The 24,741-nt window shown below is 37.1% G+C and overlaps 1 protein-coding gene across 1 annotated transcript in view; it reads right to left on the reverse strand.

The window, feature by feature from the left end:
• ARHGAP15 (Rho GTPase activating protein 15) overlaps positions 1–18,616 on the reverse strand; it is a 565,257-nt gene extending 546,641 nt beyond the window's left edge. The window contains exon 1 of the mRNA XM_069473002.1: positions 18,452–18,616. Coding sequence (XP_069329103.1) covers positions 18,452–18,616 — 165 coding nt within the window. The remainder of the gene's footprint in view (positions 1–18,451) is intronic.
• Between the last annotated feature and the right edge of the window lie 6,125 nt (positions 18,617–24,741).

Raw genomic sequence — 24,741 nt, forward strand, 5'->3', positions numbered from 1 at the left:
ACAAATGGAGAGTACAAATAAACGAGAATTGCTAGCAGTGACTATACTGGGAATATTTGGGTGAGAGGGAATTGTTTGATAAATGCAGAGTTGACTTAAAGTGGGCTCTAGTACAGTCTCCACAAACATATCTTCCAATAAAAGAATGCATATCTGAGGGCCAAATTGGGGAGGGAATTCAACCAAGGAGAATAAAACTGAAAAAGACCCTTTGAAAAGCGATTAATTTTACACATTCCATTATCTTATAACGTTCCTTGTGGGATTTTTTTCTTTAAGTGGGTAAAATCAAACATACAGTTGACATTTTCATGTGATTTGCTGCTGAGGTACAATTGTACTCTTGGACAGAAGTTACAAACAACTTGGTCTGGAGACTGTTATTAATCTACCCAAGAAATAGTATGCCATTAACCTTTCTGATTAATAGAGCTTATCATTTTATCCTGGGGCAAGCTGTAAATGAAAAATAAAGTTCAAAAATATCCACTCAATTTACTCAAGATAAAATTAGAGTATTTTTTTAAGTTTTGTGGATTATTTTTATTATCTCTGCATAGCTTATTTCTTTATCTTTACCTTGATGTTTGCCCTTTGATTCTATCTTTGAACATTTATTTTGCATGTTGAAGCCAGTTATCATTTTCCAGACATTTTGACTTTTTCCTATTCTTTCTGATTTTGCAGTGAGGGATTGCCTCTCTTGAACCAGAACTGATACCTTTTATGGGAAAGTTAAAAGTACAAATTAAATTTTAGGTTTTTCTTTTTTAGGAGAGGGAAAAAATAACATTTAAAACATGCAACAGTCTCTAATATTGCTTAGATTTTATCAAAGCATACATTCAAAAGTATAAGGATAAATATTACTTATATATCCATGTATATTTATACATGACTGTAAATTATAGCTAAACTACTTGCGCATGAAACAAACATCTCTGTTTTTTTCTATTTTTAGGTCATATATACACCAACATTTAGATCTATTAGTTTTGTTTCACGTCCAATTTCTTTGAAGTATTTTTGCCTTTTGAGAAACTGAATCTATGGGTACCTAAGTGAAATATATACATATTTTTTATTCTTCTCACGTACCCCTTCTTTCTTGAAACTCATGGATGTCAACTGACATCTCCTGGTTCATGCCCACATTTCCAGTCATTCCATCAATGTCTTTGCAGGCATCCCTGGCAGATATGAGCCCTCTTTCATTCGTACACTCTGCCCCAATGGGATCTTGGCTATTTCTGTGACTTTAAATACCATCTGTTGATTGTTGACATCAAAGTTATATCTCCAAGGCATATCTATTCTCTGAGCTCCAAACTCACATAAAGCAATGTCCTTTTGACCCTTTCACTTTAGCGTGCCACTGAAATCTCAAACTTCCCACAACCAAAACTAAGGCTTTTGGTGACTCACCTTGCCAAATCCCTGGGATGCTTGATTCCTCCTATTTCAGTGACTGCTCTAGCATCAACCCATTTTCTCCATCTTGGCACCTAGAAGCCCTCCTACTTTCTTTCCACCTACATCCAACCCTTCTGCAATTCTTTTCAGTTCTCTGTTCAAAATATCCTTAAATTTATTTTCTTCCACTCATCCCCACTCAACCAAGCTAGCACAAGCTACCAAGATTTACTGGATAGAGAATAGGAGGGACACTCCTTAATCATGTCCCCATTTTCTCTCTTTCCCTCCTAACCTGTTTCCCACCCAGCAGAGGGACTCATCTGCTTAAAATCCTTCAGTGGCCTCCGATGGTGCATCAGACAATAAAATCTAAACTCCTCACAGTAGACTACAAAGCCTGTGTGATCTAAGGAATGTCCCTACTCCCAGCTCACTCTTAATTCACTCTGATCTTTTACTATCCCTTATCTTTATCCAGTATTATCTTGTTTGCAGCAGCAAAATGTCCTGATTAAAAATCACGTTTCCCCGTCTTCCTTGAAAGTAAATGTAAACGTGTGATACAATTTTGAACAATGAGATATGAGTAGAGATCTCTGAAAGGGTTCTCCACGGAAGCGATTTAAAGGACAGGTTCAGCTTGCTCGTGCCTTTCGCCCTTTGCTTGTCTTCTTTCCTGCCTGGAATGCAGCCAAAATGCTAAAGATAAAGCAGCCATCTGCTGGCCATGGGAGGAGAAGCAAGAGGAAATAAGCCACGTTCTAAAGATGGTAAGAGGAAAGAGAGAAGCCTGTATTTGATAATTTGTTTAGCCAAGCACAGAGATTGCTCTGGATTACAAAAAGAAAAGAAAAAAGAAAAAAGGAACCCACTTTGGTTTATTTATTTAAGCCACTATGTCCACTTTTCTATTACAGGGGGCCAATTGCCATCTTTAATGGTTACAAAAGGTCATGTGACTATTTCTGGACTGAATTCATTATTCAGATGGATGGCTGAATTCCTTTCTTGGAGTTAGGTACAGCTTGAGGCAGTTTGCTAAGCACCATTCTTTATCAGTGGTACATTTTTAGTAAACGAGACTATTAGTATAGTTTTGCTACATGGAGGTGGGATCATCTCCAACTTTCCCTGCCTGGTTATCTGATGTCCTAGAGTAATCGGTATACATAAAAAATTAAATCCTCAGCCTGTCCTTCTACTGGTGCTCATTGTAACTTCAGAGCCATCTTTAACAACATGCATACTTGAGGTTGCTATAATTCCATTGCCAGTTCCCTGCTATTCCTGCTGTGTTGTTTCTTGGAGTTCCAGTCTCTGAATGGATATAAAAAAGATGAGAGAAGGATGAAGAGCAACAAAATTCTGGCTATTTCTGAAAAGAACACCTGTGCAATAGAGGGATGCTTGCCTAGTTTTTGGTTGACTCGCACACTATAATCTCTGAACCACAAGGCGAGCTGTACCAGAGATGAGTTGCCCACTTTAGCCTCAATGGGCACTTTAGTGCCTTCATGAGGTCACTTCATGGTCATGGGGTGAAGCATAGATGGACGACTATTTTCCCCCTTAATTCAGCTCCCTTACCTTTAGATTATGAGATAGCCCTAGATTCTATTTTTTCTGTTACTCTTGTGAGTGTTTTTGACACCCTCCAACCTCCCACCCAGTGTCTTTGGGGATATTTTCTGTAGAAATTAGAAGAGTTATTATTAGATGCTACTAGCCATCTAATATTTTAAAGTTTTTGAGGTACTTTAAATTTTAAAAATGTTAAATGCTTATTTTCAGCAAGCTTCTATTGAGATTAGATATAGTATCTGACTTTAAGGATTTTGATTTTAATGGGAGATAGATAATATGAAACTATAAAAAAATTGAATAACTATTATAAGTGTTAGTAAGTTTCCAAAATAAAACAGAAAGAAATACACTAAAGTTGTGCATAATGAATAATTACATAATTAATCAAATCAATAATTGCTATAGAAATTCCGATCGTGAAAATGCCAGTTAGAGAAAACTTTAGACAGGAGGCTGAGTTTTGATTGTTTCTTTAAAGTTGAATAGAATGTTAACAGGCATAGAAGATAGTATATGTCTGATTTCTACTCATTCTCTTGGCCAGGTTGAACAAAGCAGAATGTCATTACAAGGGCCTGCGACAGGGGAGAGTTTCAGCCAGGGCTTAGGGTCTACAATGCAGAGTGTGGCTCAGCATGCCCAAAGCTTGAGTTTTGATCTCAGACATCTTTAGAGCCACATCTCAGTTCTATCATTTATTTGTTGGTGTAGGGGCTTAGTGAAATCTTCTATGTTATAGCACTTATCACAATGTCAAGTAAACAGTAAATGCCCTCAAATGGTAAACATTTATGCTATTGTAATGTAAGAGCTGATTGTGGGTTATAGCTGAGGATGGAGGTCAGCAGGCATTATTGTAGGAAGAGTAACAGAGAAGATTTGTCTGAGAATCAGAAGCTAAAATCAATCAAGAGTAGGTTGACTAAGAGTTTAGGGTGGTTTGAATCAGAATTGTTCAGAATACAGGTGGGTGTTTGGAGCCCATTTGCTAAAAGGTGATGATGGTCAAATAGCAGAGAGGCACACAGAGCAGCTGAAAGGACAGAGCCAGGCCCGAAAAAAGGACTTTACACAAATGGGTAGCATCATTATAATAGTAACTTTCTATAATTTTTGTAGAATCTCCATCATGAACATTTACTTGAAGGAATGATTTACACCTGGTTTTATTGCCTAAAAATAATTCTAATCCAGGCTAGTGTGAAATGTTACTAGTCAAAACACTCAACACATACCATACTATAACTAGCAAACAAGGGCATTACTGCCTCTTTATGACACTAGTCACTGACAGTTCTGATTGAACCTGAGGGCTCACTTCAGGGACAGATGTTTGCCACATCTCCCCATGACTAAATCTTCAATTTGTCATTGGCAATTTATGTGCCACAGGGGCTCTAATTAGTGTCTCTGGGAATCAGCAAAAGATAAAGTTTTCCAAAGTTTGGATTATGCAAATAATCACCTAAATATATAAGACAACGATTTCTTCCTATTTCAAAAACATATTCCTACCTAGGAGACCACTTGGAAAAATTATACTCAAAGGAAATAAGAGTTTTGCAGTTATCCAAGTGATAACACAGTTTCTTATGGTTCTTAGCAGAAATGCAAAGAAGATTGGAATGTTAAGCCGGAATTGCCGACTCAAACCCCAGACAGGTATCAACACCTAGTGAAGGAGGCCGGGTCCTATTTTGAACTAGGGGCACTTGCCCCATCTAGACAAGTCAAAAAGCTGAACTGGTGGCACACACCTATAGTCCCAGCTACCATTACATGGGAAGCTGAGACAGGAGGATTGCTTGAGTTCAAGAGTTTGAGACCAGTCAGGGCAACACAGCCAGATCCTTGCCTCAAAAAACAAAACAAACAAACAAAAAACAAACAAAAAAACATAGGGAATGCAATATAAGAGATACTTAGCTATAGTTGGTTATTGCCTGTTCCTTGTGGAACCAACACCATGATGCCAGAACTTCTGATGTTTTGAGAGATGTCATAAACACAATTTTTCATGTGAAAGCTCACAATGTCAAAATATCAGATCAATTAAAAAGAAAAGAGGAAACAACACTGTCTAGGCCAAAGACAACACATCTTTAGGTTGAATTCATCAGGCCAGTTGCAGATCTAGAGATTGTAAGAAGTCTTTGATCTTTGTTTCTAAGGAGCATTTTCTTCCTCATGTGAACCTATTCTTTCTCCACAAAGCTTTCTATTTGGTAAAGCAAATGTTCCAGAGAAACAAATTCTGGCTCTGAGAAGCTGAGTTGAGACTGTATTTGTGTAGTTCATTTCTTATGTGTGTGTTTCATTTCTTACAAGATGTTACATGATAACGTGAAAGGAAATAAAAAGTATTGCAAAGTTTGAAAGTCTTAAAATTAATCAGTAAGAATGTGAATGATGATAATTAAATGACCAGTCAAATCTAAGTTGATTTAAATTTTATATAATATTGTGAACTCTTAGCAATATTTCTCTCACTTAAGGGCCTAGTGTCATTCTTTTTGATAAGATTTAGAAGCACACTGCTTCACTTAAATACAAAGTAGCTTCTCCTCAAGTTTTCAGAACTGTTTAACAAAACCCACAAAAGGTAAATCATCGATAACCCAGAATAAACAGAATATTTATAAGTTGGTGCCAAGAGAACACCATTTCCATAGACAATGGCATTTATTTTTTAGTGTTGTTTAAAAGGCAGCAAGATGTTTGTTAATTTATAATAACTTAAGAGTCTAAAATAGAAATTAAACCCAAATGAGAAAACTTGCATAAGAAAATTCATATTTACCTATATAACAAAGACTGTGTTTACACGCTCAGTAAAGTATGGTAAAGACTCCATGTTTGAATTTATGACTAACAACTGTCATCTTCTGAATTTCCAATTTTATGTTTAACAGTTGTCATCTTGTGACTTGACATATTATGCCCTCACCTCTGTACAGCCAGGCAATGGAATAGCTTTAAGATTGTCAATCCAAATATCTTCAGGGCCTAGCAGGTAACATAACCTGTAGGAAGACACCACAACTCCAACGAAAGCCTTTCAAATCCCAAACTTTGAAAACACCATTCCAACGAAATAAAAACTACCTGTGTGCAGTATTGAGTTGGTGGAACAATCCCTCAATTGTAACCCCTGCTTTAGACCCATTAGCCCCACTGTAGCATGTGAATGAATAGTGGACGTGAAGCCAACATTGTCCTTGGTGGGGAAATGTCTTAAACAGGTCTTCGAAGCACAGATGAAAGAAAACTATCAGAGTTCTAGACACATTTGATAATCTTGAAGAGCAGGGATCCTCCAAGTCTAGTTTCATTGAGACAGTCAGGCAGGAGATGGGGCACTTAGAGTTAGAAAGGGCAGCAGGAATGTTGAGAAGCCCAGATTCACAGTCACAACATAAGAAACAGTTGTCATTAATGCATCCTGAATCCAATCTGGGTTTCCTTGTCCATTCTCATAGCAAGACTGCCGTCCAGTTATCCATACGTGAGAGAAATAAGGAACCGTGAAGTCTCAATAGAGCCTGTGTTGTGAACGATCAAGTAATCAGAAAGATCGAAGGTGCACCTTGCTTTAGGCAGAACTGTTAAGTGACTACTTAATTTCAATACCTGGTGTTACTGTATCTTGGCCTTGTACCTATGTACTGTGAATAAATTAGTCTTCAAAAGGGTTTTTTTTTTTTTTTTTTCCTGGATGAACTAAGCCTCAAGGTAGCTCATGATATCAACAGAGCCTAGGTAGTCTGATTTTTGCCTTATGGTTAATGTGATCACCTTTGCTTTAGTATTATGGCCAGTGATGTATTTTAAGGGCTGTAATGGTAGGCTCCTCCTAAAAAGACAAGAATATCACCAATAATAGTAAACTGCTTTGGTAAGTTCATAAATTAGATCATGCACAAATCACAAGCAATCCCCCAAAATTCCATAAATCATAAGTACTAGAAGGATAATGCTCAGCTACACCCCAAAAGAAAAGATCAAAGTAAAATATTTAAGCCAAGAACTTGATGAGAATTTTGAAAGATCTGTAAAAGTTTAAATTAATTTTATGTTCAATTTTCATTTTGAAAGCAAAAACAAAGACATCAAGTAAACATATTAACTTTTAAACTATTATTTCAACTTTAATTAAAAGTTTATCATAAATTCAATAAATACTAGGGAAGGAGAGGAAGAACAGATGATAAATAAAAGAGACATTATAAATTTAACCAGACAGGAATACTTGCAGTTTGACTTGTTAACCAAAGAAAGTGCTTTGGTAACTTGTGTATGCCAAAGGAGGCAAGACGTAGGAAATATGTCAAAGTGTGCAAAAAAAGAATTTAAAGTGGGTTAAAATCAGATGGGATTCCCATGATTTCTAATTAAAAAAAAAAAAAATAAAAAATTTGCCACTTGAGCCTTACAACTCACAGGAAGTGAAGAGATAGTAAAGGTCTCTTATTTCACAGGCCACTTTTAAACATTGTGTACAATATTTGTTGCAAAATGTACAGTACACCATGCTAATCCTAGTTAACAGTGAGAAAGAGGTGGTAGCAGTGACAATAAGGATGTCCAGGGAGCTAACAACTGAGACTGGGCTGTACCAAGATAAGGCTTCTACCTCACTTGAATGTAACCTCCAAGAGAAGACAGAGAATTTTTTTGTTTTATATCCCCAGCCTTCAAAGCAGTCTTTGACACAGTAAGTGCCAATAACTGTCTGCTGAATGAATACATAAGTGGATAAATAAATGAACAGATGAAAACTGTCAACCTGTTCTCCCATTTTCCACTTTGGGGATTTTTAGACACACTCAGGGGCAGGGTTGAGATGGTGACCACTCAGTAAGCAGGAATTATTACTGCAGGGACCTAAGGACACACCATTAGAGTAACATTTCCCAGGATCTATAAACTAATGGAGGACACGAGGATGAAAATAACAGCAGCCATGTTCCCTTAAACATATGGCGTTAGTACTCAGAATGTGTTGCAGCTGAGAATTATAAGGATGTCACGTTAATAATCTGTATAAAAGTAAAAGCTAATTCATTAGTATTTTCAAGGCAAGAAAGAAGACATCCCCTCTCTCCCTTCCTTTCTTTCTTTCTTCCTTCCTTCCCTCCCTCCCTCCTTTCTTTCATTCTTTCTGACATTAAAGTCATGGAAGTTAAGAATAGCACATCCAGGAATGTAAATTTCTTTCCTGTCTATTTGATCATGTGTTATTGGCATTAACACTGTCAATAATTCATGGTAAAAGAGGAAGTTGCCATGAAAGGTTACCCATTGTCAGCCTATGATCAATAGGTAAGACCACAATGTGTGATGTATTATCAAGTATCTGCCAGATTCACTTTCTCATGGATTTAAAAACAATGGTAGTTACACTCAGTTTATCTAACCTGAGCTGAGCTTATTTATTCATTAACCTTTTGCTGCTGATTATAGAATATGCTTTGAATACATTTTATTTAGGTACAGAGTATCAGCTCTTGCTATTTAATTGGTGTGATCTGGCAGTGGGCCCCTAGGATTTGCCCCTGTGTTTTGACGTTGGAATTTATATTAGAGCAAACAAAACTGTCACTTTGTTTTCCTGTCTTCCTATATTGGGTCACTATGTGCGACATGATATGATCTAAGACAATTCGATGCAAGGAGACACATGTCCCTTCTCATTGGAAATACGAAGACTGCAGCTTTCTTTTACCCTGTGGGAAAGAAAGCAGGTCTGGTGTCCAAAAGTAGTGGAGGAAAGTTTGGTGTCATCACTATTCCTCTTCCTTCACAGAGATAATGTGAGAGCATAAGGCAAGAACAGCACTGGTTTCTTCATAAAGGAATAAAAAGGGAATAGTACTTTGGGCATTTATATTTATGGTACTGTGGAAAGGCACTTACATAAAAACAAAACTACATTTCTGAACACTTTCAAACACATCCCTAATTTGATAACATCTTGGAATCTCAGGGAAAAAAAAAGTTAACTTATTGAAATCACCTCCTAAGGGAAAAAAATAAAAGGGAAACATTAGTAGTCATTTGGCTTCTTTGATTTAGGAAGTAAAAACACCTGATTAATTTCCTTTTGCTTTTCAGAGTTCCTGTCTGAACTCTAAAACATTTTCATAATTGCATATTCAAATTCTATTTTGTTTCATTTTATATTATTTTTTATTTCAACCTAATAATGATACATAAAATAATTTGGACATAAACTGATGAGATGTCTGTGTCATCCAGTGTAATTTTTTTAATCAGTGGATTTTGCTGATGGAGAAATGAACCAGATATAATGGTTACTACAGTCCTCATCAGAAACAACATATCGGTGCTTCTCCAGGAATAAAAAAGGATGCAATGTAATCATAATAATAATGAGGATGAGTAAGAGGAATAGGAGAAAAAGTAAAGTAACTCTGAATTTCCTCTGGGTTTTTCATGTTTCCCCAAAGATTCTGTCCTTGTTTTTTGAGTACATGAGTTCTCTTTAACTTTAGCACATCCATAAATCTGCTTGACATATGACAACTATATATCCTATTACAACTCAAATCCCATATCTCTTTCCCCAATAAACTTATTGTCAGAGCATTGGAAGTGAATAGGAATCATAAAAATCCATCACCTCCAAGGAGAAGCATATGAGATTGCATGTAAAGAAGATGGCATCATTTCTGTGAAAGTGCCACATTGCTGTACATTTGCTAATTAGTTGCAACATGCATTAATTTAAAAAAAATAAAGCCTTCCTTACATGTTATTGTTTGGAGATGGTTCTGCTTATCAGTTTTTAATATGCTCTTTGAAAACTGACATGTACTTTACCCACATCTCTTTAGGAACACAGGGATTCAAAGGCTGGATAAAATACTTTCATGCTTCCCAACACAAACCTGAGAGGGTAATTAAACAGATGGTAACAATAAACCGAATCTGAACACATCAGGGACTGGAGTCCCTTATTAAAAGCCTTACACACTGAAGGCAAGGGAAAGAAAAAAAAAAAATAAAACAAAAAACAAAACTCTGGGGAAGTGTGTTAGCAACCAACACCTTTCTGTCTGTTTTGACCTCAGAAGCAGAGGCTAATCAACTATTTAGGGACGGGCTTCCTGTCACCTAGCAGAGAGCGTGCTGGAGATCTTCTGCACACTCTGAGGAGCAGAAAGGCAAAGTAATTGTATGACTTTCAAAGAATGCAACTGCGCTTCAGGATCGCCTTCAAAGGTGTCATTTTTAGACACGCAAATTGTATAGCTATAAACACACCACCCTCCCACCATATACCTCCTCCCCAAAGATCAAATCCTTCTAAGTCAGATAACTTATGCCTTTCTTCTACTAGAGGCCAAAAACTAGGTGTTATAGATTTCTGTGATGATACAGGTATTCTGAATACTTTCTGCCACTTTCTTGGCAACAGAATGATATCCTATTCATTCTATCCTTTAAGCATATTGGAATTCTACTTATTTCTCTGATCTTATCACTGTTGGTTTGTCCTGAGTTAAATCTACAGGAGAGGAATATTGAAGCAATCTTGATATTTTAGCTTGTAAATATATATATATGATTATTTTTCCTGGAATATAAAAATAAGGGCAAATATATATTATATGCATATGCATCTCTCTTTACATATGTGTAGATATGTGTATATGTACTCTATGTACCTGGATGGGTACAAAAATATGCCTAATATAATATATATAGAATCTACTATATGCAAGAAAGGATCTAGTTACTGTGGACATTTGCAAAAATATTATTGTGCCATCACCCATGCAAAGATGTTACTGTGCCCTTACATAAGGTACTTACAACCTTGGGGATCATTGAGTCAGTGTTTGTTCTTGTTTCTCATCCTGCTTTAGTTCTCTGCTTCACTTGGCAAGTTTTTGGGTGCTATTTATCAGAAACATTCAGCATCAGCACAACAATGACTTAGTTTAAGTGCTAGCAAGCAAAGGACAAGTTTTGACATACTGTGTTTTAGACTAATCAAGGTTATGATGATGATCTACTAAAAGCCATTTTTGAAAATTGAAGCAGGTATTAAAATGCTAAAATGTACAAGGTATAAAAAATGGCAAATGCTACTTTCCAGCTTGCATTTTACCTATTTGTGAGTGTACATCACCATATAACATTCTGCAATTTTAGTTTTTGGATGTTAATACTTGATAAGTGTGAAAAAAATGTTCCCATCTTCTGATACAATTGCACCTAAAATGACACACATCACCCTGGGAGTTTGCCATAAATTAAAACTCTCTTAATAATGTTGACTATGGTTCCAAAGTTATTCTTAGGGTGAAGAGTATTATATGAATTAAATAAGAGACACTGCAAATAATTTAGTGGAAAAGCATAGTTGCTGGCACACAGAGTATTAGGTAACCTTTTTTAATTAGAATGTACACTTTTAAATTACTGATTATGAACATCAGGAGACCTGAGATTTTGATTCATCAGTCATTCTCCTTTATGTCTACACTAAGATGTAAAAGCGAGACCTCTGGCTCTAACTGTATTTCAGAGTCTTTACATGCCGGAGCAGAAGCTAGTTCACCTGGAATCTCTAGTACTGCTCTGCCCCCTTGTGCTGCTACAGTGAACTCAACAGAGGAGCAGTGGCTTCATCTTTGTACATGAACTATAGAAAAACCCCACTGTCACTTCTCACTTTTCCGGCAAGTTCAAGGTCAGTGTCTAGCTATTTTCAGCTCATCTCCTCTTGATCCATGCAGAGAAATGACAAGGTAACGTGATTCGGGGTCAGCTGTATTACAGGAACCGTTACATAAACGGGGAAAGTGAAAATCAATCCTAGCTGACAGTGACTTCGGGATAATCAGCGCTCGCTGGATGCCTCTGTCAGCTCGCCTGCATCAAACACCGTGTGACTTCTGTCAGGTCTTTTTAATAAAACTATATTCTCACTTTCAGCAACCTAAATAAATGTTCCACTGGAGCTGAATTTTTTTTTTTTTTTTTTTTTTTTGACGATTTTAGCCCTCTAGATTTGTAAACTATCCCAACATTATTCTTGAAAAATCTCATGGGTGGTGCATATTATCCGATGGTTTGTTGGGATACTGACCTGAAAGGGAAGGTATTTCTGTCAAACGTGCCACTCTTTGAGTGATCCACGTGAGCTTTTCTACAGACTGTTGCATCTTCTGCATTGAACTCAGCACTGCAATCTCAACACCCTTCCTCAAATCACCCTCAGTTTTAACTCCTCTCTCCTTCTTAGTAGCAGAACACTTAATCATTTCTCATTGGGAGATTAGGTTTCTTCCTCCTTTCTAGCTGTTCATCTTTGCTCTCCCTTTTCATCTCTGTATTTTCCACCAGGACAGTTCCTCCTAATCCAGAATTAGAAACAGAGTATTTAACAAGATGTTCCACTTTAGTGGCATTCCCACTGACAGCACCTGATATGTCAGTTTCGGGAAGGAGCTATTTTATCCCACCCACCTTGTGGTCCCTTGAAATTGCGAGGCAGCCAGTACTCCATTGAAGTACAATTTACCATAATATTAGTTGTCAGTAAATTCAAAGACGGAACTCCTAAAGCTATAAAATGGATTAGAAGCAATTTAAAAAAAAATTAACAAACTAGAGTAAGAGTATACTGTCAACAAACAAATGCTCCATCATAGGACTGTAATTTGGAATTTTAATTACCCCTCTGCTCTGTAACAAAACAATGTCTGAACTGGCAGCGATTTGAATCTCTCACAGGTCATTGAGCATTCTAGTTAATTACTCTATGAATAGCCTGTTTTTCTCCCCTCTGGAAACACGTTTCTAATGGCAGTCAAGGTCTGACAAATGTGTCATCTACATAATTAGCTAGGAAGCAACACAAAACATTAAACATGCTTTGTGCCGACAACTATCAAAACATTTCATTTGTTGTCAATTATTCATTACTTTGTAGGTTCTGAAGGGGTTGTTATTATGGAAATAAGTCCAGATGCTAACAAGGTTAGAGTTTTGGATTCAAATTAGTAATCAGAGGACTAACTTTTAAAAAAATGTATCTCATGTACATTCAGCGCCATGTTCAATCAGTAGGAGATTATAAACAAATTTAGCTATGCTCAAGTTAAAATGGAAACGGCACAGCCACATACGTGGAGGCAAGAGCCCTGGCTCGCTCTTTGAAGTACGGACTCTTCACTGTCGTGGTAAACTTTCCGAACCTTTTGGCAAGTCTAATGTGTGCCCGGTAAATAGAGTTAAAGATTTTCACAGCATGAGGTGGCATGGGGTGGCAAGGACAAGGAACGAAATCTCCAGTGGTTTTTGAATCTTCTTCCTCCTGGGGCATATTGTGTAAAAAGTTAAAATTCTAGCTAAAAAACTTTTTCATCTGCTCTACAGCATGACTGCAAACTACATCAGACTAGTTACCTTAGGTAACCTTTGAATTTCATGTTTGTTTGTTTGTTGCTTGTTTCTGAAATCTTGTCTCTTTTATTATTTTAATATTGTATATAAAGTTAAATATTGTCTGGAAAGCAGTACTCCTCATGTATACAGACAATATAAAAAGATTTCTCAACAAAATTGCCCTCTCAGTGGCAAAGAAAATTGCAGTGGAAGACACATTATTGTGTACTCATATCAGAGGCTTGGATCTATGGAGAGTCTCACTCCACTGTCCTCCAGCTTTTCCTTATAAACCAAAATGGCTTACAAATGTCATCTACAATAGTCCAATAAAGATTAGGAACAAAACACTGTCCTTACATTGATGAGATAAGAAAGATTTAACTGCAGAATGCAGCGTATAAGAACAGTTTATAAGGCTGGTTCTCGAATCAGAAAAATAGAATTCAAATTATATCTGTGTGTGTCTAGAATTTAATTGAGATGATCAGTTTATTTTCTACATAATGTTTGATCAGATGCCTGTACTATAGAGCTAGATAAAAAGAAAAGAAAGAAAACAAATTCTATCAGGGAAATCAAGAAGACCCGTTATCTACAGGGTGTGCAAAATATGTCAGGAAATAATTCTACGCTGAGCGCTGAGAATGCCCAGTTAATAAAAAAAGATCAGCCACTCGCTAAGAGAAAATAATTGTCTGTATCTATATTTTTCAAAGCAAAAAGGCAGTCACATCTCACACTAAATAGGACACATTAAAATAAGCTTTAATAATCTTTATGCAGAAGGAAACTAATCCATTTTCAGATCATACGATCCACAGCAATAAAAGGAAATCATCAAACTAAAAACAATTTTAGAAATGGCTGCAGACTCTCATTTAATTAACATGCAACAGATCATATATTTATGAGGAAGTCAAAATATTTAGGAATCCTATAATCCTGTAAGCCTTAATGTGGTATAAAAACAACAAATAAATGCAAAGTGTTACTGTTACACATGCCTGCCTGATCAATGGTTTTCACATATTGATCTATAAATGGAGTTGACAGTCTGTGTTGGCTGCACATTTTCCAAGCAGCGCTATTTTTGCACAAAACCAATACGGGCAATTACCTTTGTTTGAGATGCCAAGTCTTATCAATTCAATGTGATTTAGTGTCATTTTAATTAAATATCAGGATCCACTTCAGGACAATTTATACAAACAAAGCCTCAAACCTAACTATAAGCTTGATTTGAAGTAAACATGGACAAGCCTTACAATCTCATAATATTTTTCAAAAACTCTGCTAAACAGAAGGCTTATATTTTTAGTAGCAATTTTTATGTCTGCCTTTTTGGCTAGCCACAACTTTGGCAAGTATCCTATAATCACAGAAGTAAGAAACAAAAGAAAATTGTTTCCTCTTTTTCCTGATAATATATTAAAAAGAAAAATGAACACACACAGTCTGTTAATAGAAGTAAAAGGAGTCTTGCACGTTAACGTTTAGGAATGGCTCAACCGAAGTCTTTATCTGAACTCCAGTAAAAAGCTACTTTCCTGTTCACGATGGCCATGAATGAAGTAATGCCCTTCTGTGGGGTTTACAAGATGGAAACAGTGAATATTCATACATGGTGCTGCTTAAGACACCAGCATCAAATGCCGAAACTGCTCCTGCCTGCAAATCCTGTCTGCAGTTTCCTGATTTGGGCGATTTAAACTCTTCATTAACATCTATTCTAAACTGTGTAGCGTGGGGTGGGGGGGGCATACCTCTTATAAATAACATCAAAGCCACATTAAACCTTTTGCATTAGCTGTTTGCTGGATCGCACAGTCGCCTTTTTAACCCTTAAACAGGCACAGTTCACCTGCCCCCATGTGCACTCAGCCTTCTGCTTTTTCTGTTCGGCACATCTTGGTAAATAAGCTGTCCACCGTTAAGAGGTCTCCTCCCTCTGCTGCTCAGGACAGGACAACAAATCACTGAGACCGAAGAGCATTCCTTCCCCAGCAAGTGGAGCTCTCCAGATCTCCTTTACAGATGGGCCATTTTCTTGCAAACCCCATCCCCCCTTCTAAATTTCCCACTCTCCCAACATTTCCCAGGTGTCAAAGTAACATATCTGAATTTTGAGAAGGCATTGATTTTATTAACCAAATGAAAATGATTATTTGGTGTTTAAAGAAAATGATGCCCATCACCAATAAATACTAATGGAGCATTGATACCTGTTTTACATAAATGCTTCCCTGCAACATTTGGGCCATCAAAAGTTCTAATTTAACAAATAAATTCCCCTGTGTTTGCATAGGTTTGGGTTGGATAAATGCTTATATTGGCATTTCAAAATATTCCTCCATTTAAAATACTAAGAATGGATGCTCTTAGGACATAGTGGAATTTTACATTGTGTTCTAAGTTTACAGTCGTATCAAAAATATTTTTAATTGAACAAAATAAGAAAGAGGAATTTATGAATTAATGACAAAATTATATAAATGACTTGACCCTAGAACATTTTATCATTTTTGTAATAAATTAAATCATGATGAATGTAATATCAGATTCCTGTGTGATTACATAGTCCAGTAAGTCCATATTAGATTTGCATAATTGTTATACTAGTGAACGAGTAGTATATATGTATTTCATATATATTAAATAGGATGTGTAACATATGATGTATGATCTCTAAGTGATCTTAATTCTTTTCTGCACAGATTACATGTGTGTCTCTGCTACAGCAAACCATGCTTCCTGTGCACACATACATACATTTTTAGTCTATATCTCTTCCCACTTCTCCTAAATTCAAAATCTCCCCCTTGACCTCACCCCATCATCCAACTTCTGAAAAATCAAGTTCTTAGTTTAGCTTGAGCAGATAACTTTAACAGGCTTGTTTGAATAAATATGCCAAAATACTTTACATTCTGTCAGTATCTAGTCAGAAAATTGTGCATGGAAAAAAGAGATGAAAAGAACTGAGACAGAAAGAAAATTAGTGCCATGGCAAGCTTTCAATACAGTGTCTCTGAGCCAAGTTTTCTCGGTGAAATGACACATCCTCACTAAAATACCCTTTTTATATAATTATGCACTGAGCACACATAACCAAAAGTAACTTTTATTTTTGTTCCTTATCGAGGAATACATATTGCCCAGGCTAAGAATGCGGAAACAAAAGCTGGGATAATTATAGCTAATTTAACTTTGGAATACTCTTATTCTGTAGCAGTCCAGCATACAACCCCCCAAACTAAAGTTATGTAACAAGGTAATATCAACAATGAGAAACTGCATGATAAAATCCTGCCCAAAAGTGAAAAATGCTAATTTTGTCTCATTTAGCAGCTGGATACAGAAATGCTCATTAGTTTTAAGAGGGTTAATCCTTTTAACTTTTGCATATTGATATGCCAATTATGCCTAATTGTACAAGAGGCATCAGTCAAGGTAATAGTGCATAAACACATGAAAGTTATTAAGTACATCCCAACATGTAATAAAGTAGGTGTTAATTGGTAGCTGAGTTCTGCGGGCTATTGAGGTGGATAATTCATTGAGAGATGGATCACTTGTAATTTCTCTCCATAATTCCTTTTGCAGTCTCATGCTGTGATGTTTTCATGCTTGTCAAAAACAACTGCGGCATAGTGCCTTTTGTTAAACACAGCCAATAAAATATGTTAGGCATCATTAAATATACTTAACTTTTAAACTTTTTCAAAGGTACAGTTCTTACCGATAATACATTATAGAGATTCCAATAATTGACTCTAACCACTGTCTCAAGTTCATAGTGGAGAAACATTTTAGCTGATTGAAAAGCAAAGTCAGGCTAGCAGGGTTGTGCCTCCCAGCAGACAATACTTTTAAATGAGAAAGTAAATAAAGGAAGATGCATATCTCATTAGTTACCTTATCTAAGAAGGTATTTCTCACTCCCCAAATATAATCACTGGCTTCCTCATGCTAAATTTTTCTACAACACCTGAGGAAAGAATGATTAAAATCCCATATTTCTCAAGCTTCTGAGATTGCTGTGGGTTCATTTTCCGCGTGAAAAATGGGGAATAAATATAATGGGGAACATGCTACTCAGCAAGTTTATCTCATTTAATAACTCAGTTAGGGAGCTGAATATTTCATAGGCCCCCACGATATTAACAGAACACTCAATTAATAGCTCACATGTTTCTGCAGGGTGACTGGGACTCAGCCTGTCCCTAGCTAACCTATTTCTCGCTCTTGCTCTCACTGTGAGAAACAAAATAGATCTTGGGTCCAAAAGAGTGGCTAACATTGCATAAATAATTTTGTAACATCCTATGGCCTCAGCTGCAAGTTACCACCATTATGGAAGAAAATTAACCAGAGGAGACTCATCGCAATCAGTGGGTTTAGTGGCTCAGGATGTGTGCAGGGCCAGCGACACAATTGGCAGTAGAGTTCATCTCTAACTATTTTATTTCAAATCTTCCTAATGACACATTATCGAGACAAAATGGCTTCCTCTCCAAATCTTAAATAGCCACACCATTTCAATCATTTCAGCCCGTTTCAAATCAAATCATAATTTCTAGTATCTTATGTTATTGAAAGATTTTAAGGAAGAGATTTTCACATTTTTGGAAGTTTTTTTTTTTTTTTTTTCCCCTCAATTCATTCTTAGCTAATTTTAGCCTCTGGCTTTTCAAAGTGATGTACTGTATTTGGAAGTACAAACACCACATGCTAGCATAACCTCATTATTTTTATGACACTGAAGCATGATAGTATAGGCCCTTAAAATGAGTCAAAGGTGCTCTTCAGTCTAGCTCCAAATCCACTTTATCACTCTGGATTAAGCCCAGCTCTTCTCTTGCAACTGGGGATATTATTATGACTATAAGTAGGCAAGATAAAATGCATTACAAAAACAGTTTTCTCGTGCACATTAGGAAAACAAATAAAACAGAGCTAATTAGCTTTTTTTAAAAAAAAAAAAAAACAAAATTCTGTATTGGAGTATTTGGGGGTTTTGACTTACGGGTTCAGTGACCTTTCCAACATCGGTGAGGATCATGGATTTACTTTGGCTGAGCCTGTCATGGTTGCTGTTGGCATTTTTGATTCTCATTTGCACAGCTCCTGTGGCTTGGCGGGTGGAAGTCACTGTTTCCACAGAGGTATCAGAATTTGTAGATTTCTGCATATTACAGTGTTACCTGATAAAATGTAAAAAGTGTAATGTTATTCTAAATATATGGCTTTCCATGAAAAACTCTTGGTGGAGGGATGTCCCTATTAATCCTTAGGATATTCAAATTAAATAGAGAAAAGAGTCTTCAGCTTTCTGAGTAGTGAAGGAAAAAGTAATTACTTTGTAGTTATTTTGTCAGTTGGGACCTCGATACCTGGATAGTACTATGCATGACAGAGGACCTCAGAAGTTTATAGGCAGCACATCCATAGTCTGTGTATTTCCTAATTCCACTAAGAAATTCCTAACAGCAATGAGATACAGTCATCTTTACATAGAAATGATGTTGCCAATCAATGGTCTTTAGGATATATGTATGCTACAACTTCACTGATCTATTACCCTCCTCATCCCTACGTGCTACCACCAGCACTCTTTCTTGGTAAACAAAAATCTATATGAATAAGGTCAAATTTAAGTGAGTAGAATTAGTGTCAGAGCAAAACGATGAACAGATCCCATAGCCCCCACCTCCACTCACAATATCCACGGGGGAAAATTAAAATTCCTTTGTCCACTGCCATCTGCTAACTGAACTAGATTTGTTAGCTTAGTTGGACATAATATTTATAAAAATAGGAAGGAGAAAATCAGGACCATTTATTTTAATAGAAGGGGTCTGGTTTAGAAAAGAAAATTTAGTGTGGACACTTTAAAGGAGCAAAAATGAGGAAAAAATAATTTGGAAAAAGAACACGAAGAGAACATCACTGTGGTAGCCTCAGCGGGTGTGCTGGGAAGGCTTTAGCTGCTTTCACAATTCCATAATCATCTTCAACTGCCCCTCCTTCCAAATCCCTCAAATGAACTCATTGCAAATAGAATGGGTGCAATGCAAACACAGCTCCTAACCTTCTGGAAGCAGAATCCCTTCTAGTCTGATAGCTGTCTCCAAGCCTTACCTATATAGACATCCCATAGCAGGCACTGGGCACGTGTGCACACTGGACAAAACTGTGACTAGTCAGCTATGGAAGCCAATATAACCCCAAAGAAGAATCATATTTTAAGGAGCCAATTGTACAGGTACTTTTATATTTGCTGGACAGATAATGGGGCTAGAATTGTTGTAATGGTCAAGCTAGGTGGACACTAACATAAATAGAAAAGAAAGTATTTTAATAGAAGGAAAACTGCTACTTCATAATTAATACCAGTAAGACCATTGAATGACAACTTAAAAAATAAGTTAATATTGAGTATTTACTATGTTCTAAGCAATGTTCTCAATGTTTGATCCTTACAAAACTCCTATGACATAGACAATAAACCCATATTTTATAGAAGAGAAAAATGAGGATCAGAGAGACTAGTAAGTTTCCCCAAAATATTGGCAGACAGAGGTAGAGGAGCACATATTTTATTCCAAAAAGAAGATCCATATGTCCATCAACAGATGAATAGATAGACAAATTTTAGTTTATCTACACAATGAAAACAAGAAACAATAAAAAGGAACAGACTATTGATGCATATAACCACATAGATAAATTGCAAATTGATTCTGCTGAGTGAAAGAAGCCAGTCAAAAGAAAGAAGACTTATTATATAATTTCACTCATACAAGATTCTTAAAAATGGGAACTAATATGGTGACAGAAGCTGATCAATGAGGGTGGAGGCAAAGATGGATTGCACTAAATACGAGGAAACTTTTGGGGGTGATGGATATAGTTGTTATCCTGATTGTGGTGATGGTTTCACAGGCATATACATATATTAAAAATGAACAAATTGTACACTCTACCAGCATTTGATGGTACTTTAGTTACAACTCACAAAGTTGTTCACAGGAAAATTGTTTTAGGAATTTGTTAACCAATTTATTTTGCTCTTATTTTCATTTTTACTTGACTACATGAGTAATGTATTATAAAAATTATCTAATTGAGAGTAAAAGAATTCTTTCAATGAGCATGAAATAAAAATTCTAAGTATATATAAAAAAGAAAATCTTATCTTTTTCTAGAAAAATCTTTTCTCCTCTGAATTCTCCCCAAAGTGCATTCAAGGCTTCACTTCCAAATTATTTATAATAGTTTGAATCTATTGGAATAGGACTGTGTGTTTGCAATACTGGTGGAGGAAATCACTCAGGCTGAAGTTACCATCTGAGCGTCAGACCACCATATTTACATAGCCCAGCTCTGTGCCATTTATAGGACGCGTTACTTCCTCCAAAGCGGCACAAACTTCAGTGTCAAATCAACATTTGCATTCTTGTATTGATTTCACAATCAACCCATAATCTGCCTAGTGCTGTGTTACTGTCAAAAGGCTAGATTACATAAAAAGCCTCTTTTCTGGCTTCCCCGCCTCTGTTTTCTCAGGGACAGGCTGCAGAAAACGTTTTCGAGATCTTCCTTCCTCAGACCTTTCTCTCCCCCTACCACAGTGTTAATATCCTTTCATTTCCTCACTCTTTCTCTCCTCTAGCCTCCGCTTTCTTTTCCATCTGACCCCATCCTCACATTCTGTTGCTATCCCCCGGCACTCTGCTTGTTCTCAGCTTCCCACGGACTTTGTTCCACAATGTCACTCACTTGATACAATTTCATAAAGGTTCTCATATTTTTAAACATTTGGGGATTTCTAATTTTGCAGAGCACTACATTGCTCTGAAAAGAATATGAAAAAATGACACAAAATCTCCTCTTAAAGATGCATATCAGCAGAAAATAATTATTATTTTGACATGTGTTGAGATTCTTCTAAGCGGCAGGTGTCACCTTAGAGATCGGAGATAATCTTTGTTTACCAAGAGCCCTAGAGTTTGGTGAGGGCAACAGAGAAACAATCAGTAGTTCAATGAGAACAGGGCTGTGCCCGGGTGGGGAGCCGAGGCGACGGTATCCACCTCAGGTGGGACCAGCAGGTGGAGAGAGAGAAATCTGCAAGAGAAGATCGATTATGTGGGCGCCGCCAGGACAGGGTGGGCAGTTCTGGCAAAGGGCTCAGCAATGCAAAGAAGTGCAGCTAACTGTGATTTTATAAAACAGACACCGACATGGTCATGAAGGGAACATTTAGTACCAGGGAAGTTAAAGAAAAAAAGAAATGAGGGATTTCCTGGGGAAGATGGCATTCGACCTCTCTGTGGCCTCCCATCTGGCTGAATGACTGACCCCCAGCCCTCTCCCTTCTCACTCGACCAGCGCTGTGAGGGGCTGGAATTCTAGAGACTCTGGGGGAGAGAATGTGGGCTTTCCTTGGTGTACATAATACACAGATGTCTTCTACGGTGAACTGAGAACTGAGATGATTGAGAGGGAAGCAGGACCCCACTGCAGGACAGAGGGAGGTGCAGGAGGGCGGAGGGAAGATGGAGAACGGAAATCTGACAAGACTGAAACAACAGCTGCACCAGTGGCTGTGGTACTTGTGTCTGCTGTACTTGTGGGTTCAGAGATGATTTGTTCTCATTTATCCTGTTAGGATCCTCTCATACCAAGTAGAGAGAGCTGTTTACAGGCCATATTTTGCAAGCTGTGTTTGGGTCCCACTTAGTAAAGTCCCACTTAATAAACCTTTTTTCTCATTCTCTTTCAACTTTTCATTGTCCCCTGGCCTAAATCCTAACACTCTTTGATCCTCTACCAGGCACCCTACAATCCGTGCCATATTTTGGCTGACAAAGCCCCGCCCCCTGCAGCAGCCACTCAGGCCTCATCTCATCCACAGTCGAAATTTCTGAAATTTCCATCATCCATTCTTCCTTAACGATGTCCTTTAAAAACACACATTCTCTCAGTGAATCATTGAAATGTATGCGGGAGGGGGATGATTAAACTACTTAACATAATGTTATAAATGATTAGTCAGACTTCCCCTTGACTCCCAAAAAGCATTTATTTGAATCTGAAACTTGAAATTCTCTGGGTCCATGAGAGAAATATCTTAGAGTAGAAGAGTGTGGATCAGTCCACTGTTTATGTCAATCCAGAGGAGGTAGCATTTGTGGCTACCTTCTCTGGGATACTAACACTGCATTCTAGCAAATGGTGCCTCCTAGACTTGCGTGACGGGATGGCCCTGCCATGGTGGTTTTAGTTTTGACTGATCTTGAGTCTTTATGAAATAAGATTCTAGGGGAACAAACGCCATTGTACAGCCTGTTCAACCTTAACTCTAAAGAAATCCTCATACCCCAGGGTCCATCTTGACTTGGCTCCCAGCACCTAGGAGTGGTTGTGCTTTCAGGAACATCTGAATCAATTTCAGGTTTTGCTCTCAAAGGGAATGAGGAGCTCTAATTTTGTGAGTCTGCATTATTATTCCAACAATATTTTACATCACATCCTGTTGTTCCACCCATCTTTTCGTTCCTTGTTTACCCTCAATTTTCTAGATTTAGTAGATTGTAAAATCAATAATATCTCTTAATGCTTATTTCTATGTAACTTGGTAACATCAGGCATGTTGTTAACTACAAGTTATATTAACTTTAGGTTTTATTTCATCTACATGCCTGTTTAGTATTCCCCTTGTTCTTCCTACAACATGTCATCCACTCATGTCATCCTCATTATTGTTATTATTAAATTTTGTTAGAGAAAACATTGATGCTTTGTGCATTTATGTTCTTCCAGGAGGCACACACAGCATTGGTGAATGACTAATGAAAATATCGAAGAACTGGTTCATTTTGCATGTGTCTAAGATATCCATTGATTTTACAAAACTCCCCAAATAAATATTCCTCAGTTATAAATTGAAATGTAAATCACTTAGGACTGGCTTCACTACTTCTCTAGACTTCCTGATTTTATATGTACTAAGAGAAGAGCAAGAATACATCATGATGTTGTACTAGTTCCACTTTCAATCCTGTTTGAAAAACAGGAAGCAGTAATGAGAATGCACTTCGTAAGAGCCACACAAACTTTGGCTCTGCTGAATTCAGTGACATTCTGGGTTCAATTTCCCCACTCATACTGCAAACACACAAACAGGAGTGAGCATCTAATCATAAATTTCATAGCTGCTCTGCCAATTATTTGTCGCAGGCTGTTAATTACACAAAGGCTCAGCAGCTTGCCCTTTTGAGTTAGAAAGTGTATTTTTGACATCTCTTTCACATTAGCAGCATTAAAAGTAAAAGTATTTTGAGAAACTTTTGAGCTAGGAAGAACTGAGTAGGCACTATGATATAGTCTCTATGCTGCAGAACAGACGTACTTGAAGATCAGGATACTGAACGTCTTGCCCAAGGTGCCACAGCCTGTTCTAAGTAATCATAGGACAACACCCAAGTCCTGCACCCCCAAACACCCTGGGTTTATTCACAAACCCCCAAGTCAAGTGGAAAATAAGGAAAAATAAAGTGACAAGAATTGCTAAGGAAATCTGGCAGGTAAAACGATCACAGTGCACCCATATTAGGTATACATCATGTAAGTCTTTCTATTTAAATGTTTTCAAATGTTCCTGTGCTTCCTGACAGAACAGTAGAGACTTAACAAACATTTGTTGAATATATAAACAGAAAACAAATATGGAAACTAGTTAATGCTAGTGTGTTTAGCCTAGCAAAGCAAACCAATGGGAATGTGTCTTTGACAAAGTTTCTTGTTTAAAAAATATGTATTACTCACCCTTGCCAGTATTTCTGAGAGCCAATGAACTATGCATATTTTATTATAATTTAGAGGCAGAAAGAAATGATGCTTTTCATACCTTCTGAGGTCAATATTAAAGTATGCTTGGAGATTCATATACTTTTCCAAAAATGTGAAGAATATCATATTTTCATTTCAGAATAACCCTTATGTTTCCTTTACATTAGGAAAAAAATGACCAAATTTATCATAGTCTTGGAATTGAGCAGGGTCATTTGTTTTGAGCATAGCCTCTTCTGAGTTTCAGATTTTGTGAGGTGCTTGATGTTCTTTCTCTAAATAGAAGAACTCTCTTGAAAGATGTGGGTTCCCGCTGAGGGTTTTGTGAGGAAAATCGTTTAAAGGCAAGCACTGACAGTACTGCCAGGGGGTTCCTATTTCGTGGGTGTTAGCCCGGGCGTGCACCGTGTGGCAAGGGAGCTGTCCGGTGGCCACAACCACCAAGAACAGCCAAGGTCC

The sequence above is a fragment of the Eulemur rufifrons genome, chromosome 1, assembly GCF_041146395.1.
Source record: "Eulemur rufifrons isolate Redbay chromosome 1, OSU_ERuf_1, whole genome shotgun sequence".
Taxonomy (NCBI): Eukaryota; Metazoa; Chordata; class Mammalia; order Primates; family Lemuridae; genus Eulemur; species Eulemur rufifrons.